This window comes from Dama dama, chromosome 18 (assembly GCF_033118175.1).
Source record: "Dama dama isolate Ldn47 chromosome 18, ASM3311817v1, whole genome shotgun sequence".
Classification (NCBI taxonomy): Eukaryota; Metazoa; Chordata; class Mammalia; order Artiodactyla; family Cervidae; genus Dama; species Dama dama.
This window is the reverse complement of record NC_083698.1, coordinates 21,688,845-21,701,201: the sequence shown is the minus strand read 5'-3', so window position 1 is coordinate 21,701,201 and position 12,357 is coordinate 21,688,845. Positions and strand designations below refer to the sequence as shown.

General features: G+C 37.7%; 1 protein-coding gene across 1 annotated transcript in view; it reads left to right on the top strand.

The window, feature by feature from the left end:
* DGKB (diacylglycerol kinase beta) overlaps positions 1 to 12,357 on the top strand; it is an 820,417-nt gene that overhangs the window by 243,797 nt on the left and 564,263 nt on the right. Inside the window, exon 13 of the mRNA XM_061165003.1 lies at positions 11,611 to 11,709. Within this exon, the coding sequence (XP_061020986.1) occupies positions 11,611 to 11,709 (99 nt within the window). The remainder of the gene's footprint in view (positions 1 to 11,610; positions 11,710 to 12,357) is intronic.

The window sequence follows — 12,357 nt, the reverse complement described above, 5'->3', positions numbered from 1 at the left end:
ATGAATAATGTGATCCAAAGACTTAATTTTATAGTGAAGGTACTCAGACCAAGAAAATTTAAGCAAATCATTAATGACCACAGGGCTAAATAGAGATGCAGGCGTGTCCATATTTTAGTTCTTGATGATTCTAAGAACTCACTTAACCCTTCTTTACAATGTGTTGTTGCCTTGCTCCTTTAGTTAAGCCATAAATTGAGGGATACAGGTATGGATATAAATGCTAACCATTAATGGTATTGACAATGAAGAAGATGTTGCTTGGTCTTTCCTGGGAAATCTTTGCACTCTCCCTGGCTTGCATAATTAAAAAAGCTGCTTCACATAACTTCTGGGATAAACACATTTGTTAGGTGGTACCTCTAGTATTTCATGTTGTGTTTCTGGAAATTAATTAAAATGCACATTTTTAAGAATAACCATTTTTTACCAAGTAGTACAAAAACATTTATGGGGCTGAATTTTTCCCCGATTGACTGTTTTCTCTTTACACCTAGTGTATGAGTTATCTTATTTATAGGACAAATTGTTCTTGCATTGCGGGAATTAAACAGTAGAGAGCAGTGTATCAGTTAAGCAAATAAGTTTCTGTGTAATGTCCCTGAGCACTCCTCCCCAACACACACACCATTTAAAAGTTTTCTTAAGTACACATGAACGCACACATACACACAGGATAATGAGAAAAATAAGCTGTGACTTGTATTTCAAAAGTACAATTAAGTACTTTTTTTTAAATGAATACATTTTCTTCAATCATTTTCAGCTATTACTCAGTTAAATTATATTTACATTTGAGATTTCCTCAATTATGAAAGACAGTTTTATTTTTTGAAGTGATTGGGTATTATAATAAAATGTCTAACAATGATTTAAACTATACATGTAAATTACTTAAACATGTTTATTTCTCAGTTTTAAGAAGACCATAACTATTTTATTTCTTAAAAACCTTGTGCTCATTAAAATATTAGTTTTCTTTTCTAAGCATCTATAAAAAATTTTGTTTCAGATCTTAAATAACTCTATTCCTCTTATTTTCCCCATGGAGTACATCTTTTGTTAGTTATATCTTTATTTTACCGTCAACTGAAGTTGGAGAGTATCAGAATTTGTTTCTCCTTTTTATTTCAAGTTACTTTCCATCCTTCATACATTTCAAATGTGTTATTTTCTTTCCCATTTTTAATTTCTTTTTTTTATTGGAGTATAGTTGCATTACAATGTTGTGTTAGTAGTTTCTGCTGTACAGCAAAGTGAATCAGCTCCATGTATGCGTATAGTCCCTCTTTTTTGGATTTCTTTTTCATTTAGGTCAGCACAGCGCTGAGTAGAGTCCCCTGTTCTATGCAGTTGGTTATCATGAGTTGCCTATTTTATGCATAATAGTTTATATATGTCAATTCCTATCTCCTGATCCATCCCACCTACCCTTCCCTTTCTGGTATCCATACATTTATTCTCTATGTCTGTCTCTATTTCTACTTTGCAAATAAGTCCATCTGTACCACTTTCTAGGTTCCATGTATTCATGTTAATATATGACATTTGGCTCTCTCTTTCTGACTTATTTTAGTCTGTATGACAGTCTCCAGGTCCATCCACGTCTTGGCAAATGGCACAGTTTCATTCCTTTTTATTCCATTGTATGCATGGACCACATCTTCTTTACACATTCCCCTGTTGATAGACATTTAGGTTGCTTCCATGTCCTGGCTGTTGTAAATAGTGCTGCGGTGAACATTGCAGTATTTTTTTTTTAATTATGTATTTAAAATTTGAGCAGTATAAAATTACACACTGCCTCCTTTCCTGATACAAAAGCTTTTAGAGATTTTAAGTTTCTTTATTTGGCTCCTCTTCTCTTTCCCCGATTTAATATCTTCTGCCTTTTTCATTCTATGGGAATTACTCTCCTCAGAGTTACCATTGCTAATAGTGTCTTATTGATAATCAAGGCATCTTGAAATGTTTTTTTCTTGTTTAATATTCCATTTTGCTTTTCTTGTTTTCTTTCTTTTGTTTCAGTGGTTCTGACACTGAAAATTTACATTTCTAGCCCTGTCAATCTCCAGTTATACACTTATTTTTTGTCTTGATCGTGGTCCTAGTCTTAGAAGAAATTAGGCCTTTCCTTTTACAGGAAAGAAGATGCTGTGTCTGAATAAACTCTGCTTTTATAATCTGAGGATTTCAGGTCCAATTCAGTTCAGACAACATGCCCCTAACATCTTACTCTTAAGGTCAAGGTGTACCTGGAAGTGATTCTTTTGTCACTACAACAAAGTATAATATAAGCTATAAATGTCTTCAAATCCCACCTTCTACTCAGAGGAAGGGCTAACAGGGAGCCCTGAAAGGCTTAATGCAGAGTCAGAGAGAAATGGGGCCTCTCAGGGTGCTTCTTAGCTTACTGAACTCTCCCAAGACTGGAGGCTTCTGGCTAACTTCAGCTTTATTTGCTATAAACCATGATCTCCAGGGTTTCTGTGAGTGTTTGGTTCATGAAACAAAACTCAAAAAAATTTTTTAAAAGTTCTCATGTTTCCAGAAGAAAGAAAAAAACACAAATATATATATATAACACCTTCTTATAAGTAGCTTCAGCCTCTGTACTCTTTTGGATTTTTAATGTTAAGCAACTATAAGAATATATTTATTAGTTTATTGATTTTCTGCCTAGGTTAAATAGAAGATATCTACCTCAGACCATTTCTATATTTAGTATGAGCTATACTTTGTTTTTGAACTATTGTACGAAGATTTCAGCCTAAAGTTGATCTGGTCTTGACTGACACACTCCTGATTGCCTTTATTTAAAAAAAAAATTATTTATGTATTTCACTGCACTGGCTCTTAGTTGTGACACATGGGTTCTTCAGTTGCAGCACGTGTGATCTAGTTCTTTGACCAGGGGTTGGACCAGGGGCTTCCTGCATTGAGAACATAGAGTCTTGGCCACTGGACCACCAGGGAAGTCCCCTGATTGCCTTTAAACAAACTGAATCTACTTTCTTATGTCTTTATGCTTCTCAGAAAGTGCTATAAATGTAGTAAAGAGCTAGCAGAAGGTGTGAAAGGGATGGGATATGTACCGTCAAAGCTGAGTATTAGGAAGGCCTATCTGAATGGAGTCTGTATGGAATAGATTGTAGAGAGAAACAAAGAGAATGAAACCTGGTTTCATTTCAGTGGTTTTACAAATGCTATCACTTCCTTTAAACATGGGACTTTTGGCAATTGCTTGAGTCTTAATTTAGTCGTAAGTTAGACTGACCATATTTCTAAAAGTGTCTCTGTTCAACAACTAGGGCAGTAGTTGTATAATCTTGGGCAAAGTATATACAAGGTTTGGCCAGTTTCCTAATTGTCAAAATGGATATCATGATACCTATCTTGTAAGATTTTTCTAAAAATTAAGCGAATTTTTAAAAATCTGTGTAAGTATGTTTAGTGCAGAATCTCATACATAATAATGCTTGCGTGTGTGCTAAGTCGATTCAGTTGTGCCTGACTCTTTGCGACCCCATGGACGGTAGCCCACAAGGATCCTTTGTCCATGGGATTCTTCCGGCAACAATACCGGAGTGGGTTGCCATTTCCTTCCCCAGGGGATATTCCAGACCCAGGCATCAAACCCGAGTCTCTCAAGTCTCCTACATTGGCAGGCATGTTCTTTACTTCTAACCCCATCTGGGAAGCCCGTGGTCGTGCTTAGTGATCGGCAATTACTTTCACAGTGAAGGCTAGGTAAAATGTCATGTGTGTGCATGTGTGTGTGTGTACATGCTCAGTCGTGTATGACTCTTCGCGACCCCATGGACTATAGCCCACCACACTCTTCTGTCCATGGAATTCTTCAGGCAAAAATACTAGAGTGTGTTGCCATGTCCTCTTCCAGGGGAGTCTTCTCAATCCAGGGATTGAGCCCACATGCCTTGCGTTATCTTGCATTGGCAGGCAGATTCTTTACCAGTAGTACCAGCTGGGAAGCCCAGGTAAATTGTCATATGGGGGCACAAAACCCAACCTCTGGCTCACAGAGGGTACTCCATGAATGTTACTCAAACCACCTCCCTCCCTTCTGGAAGGATCTCTAATTTCCCAGTCTAAGAATAACACCTGCATGTTCTAAAAGCATCCAGAAACATGTGGTCCTGAATCTCACCAAAGCCTAGACTAAGCTGATTTATTTATATTCACAAACTCTCTTCTATGAAACATAGTAACATCATGCTTGCAATGATTGGAAATAGAGCTGGAAGTCAATCTCTTATCCTTGTCTTTCACCTCTATCTCATATATTCAACCTATCACTGAGCCTCTAAGTTTCCTCCTTAAAATATCTCTCTCAGATTTGGTTTTTGTCTTCACCATTCACAGCCCAAGTGCAAGCTCTTAGCACCTCTTAACTAGATTAGAGTCAGAAATCTTGGCTTACCTCCCTAACAGAAGGTACTTTTCCTATAACACAGGCTGCAAACCACCTCCAGAATCAACTTCTGAAAATACTGTTTTGTTATCATATGCCACCTTTGGCAACCCATAATAGTTCTGTGAAAATAAATGCAGCCCTCACCTCTTCCTACCTCAACCTGGTTTTCATTTCCCCAAATATGAGGCCCAAGCCTAAGCACCTGATGTATGTAACATTCCCCTTCATGCCCAGGCCCTGCTTTAAGTTGAGCATGTCTATGGAGAGTTCCCAGGGAAAGCCATGCTTCACCCATGTTATTTAACTCACTTTGCTTTATTTTATTTTTTAGTATTGTTAAAATTTTTATTTATTTAATTTTCTGTGTTTTGGGTCTTGATTGCCACAAGTGGGCTTTCTCTAGTTGCAGCAAGTGAAGGCTACTCTCTAGTTGCCGTGTTCGGGCTTCTCACTGCCGTGGCTTTTCTTGTTGCAGAGCACAGGCTCTAGGATGAGTGGACCTAAGTAGTTATGGCACATGGGCTTAGTTGCCCTGTGGCATGTGGGATCTTCCTGAACCAGGGATTGAACCCGTGTCCCCTGCATTGGTGGGTTTTAACCACTGGACCACCAGGGAAGACCCTTGCTCACTCTGTGATTGTCCTGAATGCACCCACCTCAAATTCTAACTACACTTCAAGAACCAAGTTAAGTTCCATATTTCCCTTGAGATTCTCCTTGACACAATATGTTTCCTTTTTCTGAATACCTTCTAAACTTTTATTCCACACCAAAAGAAGACCGAAATGCTGTCTAGAACGGTCATGTCTGCATGCTAACATTGTCTACACTGCTCGATCACAGTCTTATCCAGCTCCAGATCCAATATACACCTTTGGATCACCCTCATCACCCTAAATCTTGATTCAGTGCTGAATATAGAGGATATCCTCAACAAAATCACTTTCATGACAGGTATCCTATTCTTACTGCTAAATAGTGAATTTTAAATGTATGACTTTAATTGTTTTTTTTTAAATCCTGTAATCCTCAAATATACATCAGATATACAAGTACGTGTAAACAAATACTTAAAGATAAAAAAAGTGTTAGTCGCTGAGTAGCATCCGACTCTTTGCAACCCCAGGGACTGTAGACCACGAGGCCCTTCTATCCATGGAATTATCCAGGGATGAAGACTGGAGTAGATAGCTATTTTCTTCTCCAGGGGATCTTCCCAACCCAAGGATCAAACCCGGGTCTTACACACTACAGGCAGATTTTTTTACAGTCTGAGACACCAGAGAAAACACTCCTTTTTATTCAGAACCTGTGCATTCTTGATGTTACACAATTTTGCCATCATATAGATAGAAAGTTAGACTCTTAGAACTGAGTTTTATCTCCTTTTGTAAGTCTCACCACTTAAAAATAAAGATAGGAAAATCCTAAGAAAGAATATAAACTGCCTTCTGATTTTTAGGCAACCATTTCCCAGTGCTTTGTAATTTGATCAGCTGGGCTGAATGTCCTTACTGCTTCTTTCTTCCTCCTCTTACTGACATTCTTTGATCCTTAAGATATCACTGTTTAATTACTATTATTAGAGAGATGCAAATCCAAGCTACAGAGAGGTATCCCCTCACATGGGTCAGAATGACCATCATCAAAAATCTACAAACAATAAATCCTGTAAAGGGTGTGGAGAAAAGGGAGCCTTCTTGTACTGTTGATGGGAATGCAAATTGATACAGCCACTATGGAGAACAGTATGGAAATTCCCCCAAAATCTATGAATAAAACTACCATATACCATATACCATATACCATATGCCATATACCATATGCCATATGCCATATATCATATACCATATGCCATATGCCATACCAGCAATCCTGCTACTAGGCGTATACCCTGAGGAAACCAGAAGAGCTAAGACATGGACACAATCTAGATGTGAATCGACAGATGAATGGATAAAGAAGTTATGGTACATATACACAATGGAATATTACTCAGCTATAAAAAGGAATGCATTCGAGTTGGTTGTAATGAGGTGGACAGACCTAGGGCCTATTAAACAGGGTGAAGTAAATCAGACAGAAAAAGAGAAATATCATTTATTAACGCATATATATGGAATCTAGAAAGATGGGACTGATGACCCTATCTACAGGGCAACGGTGGCGAGGCAGACATAGAGAACAGACTTTTGGACACAGTAGGGGTGGGAGAAGGTGGGATGGTTTGAGAGAGCAGCATTGAAATGTATACATTACCATATGTAAAATAGATAGCCAGTGGGAATTTTCTGTGTGACACGGGGAACCCAAAGCTGGTGCTCTGTGACAACATAGATGGGTGGGGTGGGGAGGGAGACAGAAGGGAGGTTAGGAGGGAGGGGGCATATGTATAGCTATAACTGACTCTTGTTGATATATGGCAGAAACCATCACAATATTGTAATCATTCTTCAATTAAAAATAAAATTTTTTTTTTAAAAAAAGATCTCACTCTTTATACCTGTTGATTTCTACCACGAAAGCATTCTCTTGACATTCTATTAAAACAGGCTGTCATTTGCTCCTGGTTGTGGTTAAATGTCCATGGTCAGGCAGGACTCACAGTATCGGTGGATGATACTTTTCATTTGAGCTTGGCAAAAGCAAGCCTATATTGTGGCTATAGATTATTGACTTTTGGTATCATGTAGGACTACTATTTCTTTTAAAATAGTCAACTCCTAACAATATTTAAAGGTTTCCAATGCCTTTACAATAGAAAGACTCAGGCCTTAGCAAATGCCAGCATTAACGCAGCACCTGAAATGGAAAAATGTCAGAGATAAAAATACATACAAATCAACAAATATTTCTCTAATCTGGTCACTTTATTTTTCTGCAGAAAACTATTTCTTTTTTCTTCCAAATTCTTATAGAAATTTATTTTCTGTTTTCCTTCCTTTCAACTTTTTAGATTCTGTTTTCTTCTCAATGTAACATCTTCACTCTTTTCTCAACTCCATCCCATAAACGCATATACATATACACACAAACTTATTCACACATTTTCTTTTTCTTCCTAAATTGAGACAGCTTTTTTCAATAAACATAGATCTGGCTCTAAATTAAGTGCTATTAGAAATGTTGTAAACTCTGAAATTATTTCCAAGTGTTTAATTCACTTCCAGAAATAGCTGGTTTATATTTTATGAATTTTCTAGCTATAACACCAATTCCCTTACACAGAAATGGAAGTTTCTGTACATATAATAAAATATGACCTGATGATTTCTATGCCTTACTCTAAAAATGCAAAGGTAACTGTGAACAAAAATAAAAACACTGTTTAAAAGGTAACAATTTCTTTACTCTGGGGCTCTATTGGCCAATCCATTTAAGAGGCAGGACTCATCAATGTTCTATTTTATTGCTCTTCTTAATGAGGCTTTTTCTCTGTTTTGCTGATTTACAATCTGGGTTATCTTTAAGATAATTGTATCTACTGTCACTGAGAAGGACTCAGCTTTGCCTTTTTTTTTCCTGTAAAATGGCATGGTGATGAGTTTAAACAACTTGTTATTATTACTGATTATACTCACTTTATTCCTTTTTACATTTTTATTTAAAACATCATGCATGCTAAGTCACCTCAGTCGTGTCTGACTCTGTGCGACCCCATGGACAGCAGCCCACCAGGCTCCTCTGCCCACAGGATTCTCTAGCCAGCAATACTGGAGTGGGTTGCCATTTCCTTCTCCAAAACATGTCATACATACAGAAAATTATAAATATACCAGGGAGAGAGCTCAGTGAATTTTGCACATGAACACTATGTGTAGCTAACACCTGACGGAGAAACAAAATATGACCAGTAACCTAAGATACTTTTAGGCACTAGTGGCTTTTAAATTCCATTATATGGTTTCTATTTTGTTGATATTTTCTATTTTTTAATAGACATTCGTTGCAAAGTTTTAATTTCACAGCAAAAATGATGTACACTTTTAATCTTGATAGTCTTGAGAACCATAAGCGTTTTTTCATTGTCCTTCATATTTTATAGTTTGTGTTCAAGTATGTTTATGAACAATATGGTCAGTGCAGTAGACCTGCTATACACATTGTGGAAAAATCAGTATTTTCCAATGTGGTGTCCTCAGCTTTGATACTTCCAGCTACAAATAATGTCATGATGTTGATGGACACCCACACATATTTAGCAGCTGCCAGATTCCGTCTTAAGAGAAGTGTAAGGTACCTTGCACGTTATTAGTTAATACAGCCTTCTTGAGGAGGAGAATTTTCTTGCACTGTGTCTTCCTGTTTCACTGATGATGATATGGTTACTGACATCTTTGTAGATCCTGCCATATGCTTATGTTCCTGCAAGACTCTGCCCCATAGCCACCTGGACCACATGGCAATCAAACTGGGCAGTGCCATGTTGATTTTATTTAACTCTGCAGGGAAGACAGAGCATCCCAGGTGATGGTAGTGGTAAAGAACCCACTTGCCAATGCAGGAGACACAAGAGATGTGGGTTTGATCTCTGGATTGGGAAGATCCCATGGAGGAGGGCATGGCAACCCACTGCAGTATTCTTGCCTGGACAGAATCCCCATGGACAGAAGAGCCTGGTGCAAAGAGCCTCTTTGCAGTCCATGGGGTTGCAAAGAGTTGGACATGACTGAAGTGACTTAGCACGCAGCACACAGGCAGGGAGCAGTGTTTCAAAGGACCCGTTCCAGTACCTGTGCTGTGAAACCCTCAAACCTCAATGTGAAGAGGTACTCCGTATATTCTGTTTGGCTTATCAGCTTTGCAATTCTTTCTGAGTGCTCAGTTCCTTTTTTTGTTTTGCTGGAAAACTAGCTTAAATACCAAAAAGCTGTCATTAAATTCATTTTATTTTTGTTGTTTTTTTAATTACATCTGGCAACCCTCAAATAACTATGTAGAGAGGTTAGTCATCCCTGCCCATATCAGTTGCAGATTGTTAGAAATCCATGGGATGGAGGCTCAGCTTGTGTAGGTGGTCAGTGCTGGCAAGATCTCAGTTCCCTGTTGTTATCCTTCAGAGTTGCATGTAAAACTTCAGTCACTGCAAGCAAGTGTGAAAATTTAGCTTTCTCTCACTCTATGCACACAGAAATTTTATCTTAGAGTCTTGCATTGTCAGTTTTAAATAGGTAGTGCAGGATCGAAAAGCAGAAGCTTTTTCTCTGTGACACCACGGTACAAAAGAGCCTTCGAGACACGCAGCTTGTCTTTGATTTCTGGTTCCGTTTTCATAGCAATTGGTACATTCCATTCCAAGGGCTACCATAACGAAACACCACAAAATGAGAGCAGAAAGTTATCCTTTCATAGTTCTAGAGGCTAGAAACCCAAGATCAAGATGTTAGCGGGCCATGCCCCCTCTGAAGGCTGTAGTGAAGAACCCACCCTCACCTTTTCCTGATTCTGAGAGTGGCCCCCAATCATTGGTGGCCCTTAGCCTTTGGCTCCATCACCAAATCCCTGCTTCTGTTGTCACATGACCTCTTCCCTCCAGGTCTGTCTCTTTATATCCAGATGTCTCTCATCTCATAAGAAAGCCAGTCATTGGATTAAACTCCAAGCTATTTCAGTACAACTTGAACTGAACTTGAATATGCCTACAAAGATTTTATTTCTCAATGAGTTCATATTGTACAGGTACTAGAATTCAGGACATTAATTGGGGAAAGTCCCAATTTAACCTGTAACACTTGGTAATCTGTTTGGTCTGAATCCCAAATTTCAGGGTCATGATTTATTCTGAGAAGATTGATGAAGTCTAATATATCAATAATATATTTAAACCAGTCGCTAATTTTATTTTGTGGAAACTATGCATTTCCATTTGCCAGATGATTGCCTGTCAATTTAGTTGTATTTTGCATATGGCTTCAAGTGCTTCTTTATCTTGAGTACCCCTTGCCTCTTGACAAAGCAATGCCTGGTAAGATGAAACTACTTTTTTAATAAGGAGTTTACATGTCACTGAGAAGCAAAACTGCTAATTATGGATGAATGTGTAAAGGTATTTTTAGTTCATGTAATGTGGCCTAGTGTGAGTTAATTACAGTACAAGTAGCCTTAATTCCAAGGCAGGGCGTTACCATGATAGATGTTTTAGATCCAAGGACAACAGAAATACCCCTCTAGTAGTGAACTACTCAGGTGAGCTATTATCGCCAGTGGCCCATCTACTCTCATTAGACTCTTGTGCTTGGTTGGTAATGAACTGTTACAAAGGTAGGCTTGTGTTGGAAATTAATGTAACCAAGATTTAAATGGGGTGGGTTTTGGTTCAGAACTTAAGTCAGCTCCTTTTTGTTTCTGAACAAAACATGTTATTTTATTAACATCTGTCATTTTTTTAAAAGCATGACTGTTTCATATTACATTGACAACTATTACCTTAACAATTCTATATGGCTCCAATCAGAATTATCACCTCAATTAAAAAAAAATCACTTATTTAATATACCATATTATAATACCTTAATTTCAACTTGCGGCCAGGTTTGATAAAAATATCGGTTTAAATTCATCCATGTTGAAAAGTAAATTACACTTATGATTATACACTTACTTAATGTAGAGCTGATAAATACAATATAAAGATAAATTTTGATAATCATAATCATCTTCTTATATTTATATCCTGCTCCTACTGAGATGAATCTCTGGTTACATTTACATATTGAATTAGAAAGTTAAAACTAATGATGGGATCAATTATGCCCCATACTGAGCTGTGCACTTTGGAATGACTTTGAGAAAACAGGAGGGTCAAAAAAAAAAAGCAGCCACAGTGCACAGTGGTTTCAAGATTATGCTAACAGATAAGCGTAGGAAGGATTGTAATGGATGATAATGTGTGTTTGTCAAAGAAATCAGGCTTTTCAGGGGAAAAACCTAAAGGGCATTTCTAACATAAACATTTCTGAGAATTAGAAAATATATAGGCTGGGTCACGGAAGTTGCTGCACAGTTTATTTAAGGCAGACTGTATAAGAACAGATGTCATAGGAGTCCCTTTATGATCCTGTTTGTTTGTTCTTGTAATTCTTTAAACGTATTTGCTGCATCTCAGGTGAAGTAGGATCTGCTTCATGTTTGCTGTTGTTATGCAAAATGACAGTTTCCTCTTTCTCCTTTCCTAGCTGCATAATAAATGTGCTTCTCATCTGAAACCTGAATGTGACTGCGGACCTTTGAAGGACCATATTTTGCCACCCACCACAATCTGTCCAGTGGTACTGGTGAGTTTTTCCTTCTCATCATTCTGCTATAACTTGGGATTTCTGTAACTAACCTTTGCACTCTGCCACTTGATGCTTTCAGAGATCATTTTCCATTGATCAAGGCAGAGCTCAGTAGACCTAAAATACCTCCTTACTTCAGAGAAGACCTCTTTGCCCACTATATTTCCTTTTGCCTTCATGGCACAATAAACTTATCAGTAAGGTATGCTCTAACTGAAGCTGACTCAGGTTTTATCACTCAGTCATGTTGTACTTACCAGAAATTGTATAGGCAGAACACTTCCACATTTTACATGTTTTATAGATTGAGCTTCCCAGAATAATGAAGTTATTCTTATGGGCAGTTTTGCTGGAGATGCACATTATGTATCTGCAAGTGGGAAGTCTCTCACCTAAGTCAGAGGCTACTTAGAATGAGGACACACACCTGGAAGAGAGCTATGCACTGCCACGAGGTGTATTTTATCTTTTATTAGTGAACAATAAATTTAACTACCTGCAAAACAGTTACTTGATTCAAGAAATATACAAGTGAAAAAATGCCTAAGTAAGATAACCTTGATAAGAGCAAATCCTGATAGAAAGAGAAGCAGCTATTCAAAGATAATATTCACATTACCTTTCAAAATCCAAATTGTTTCTAAA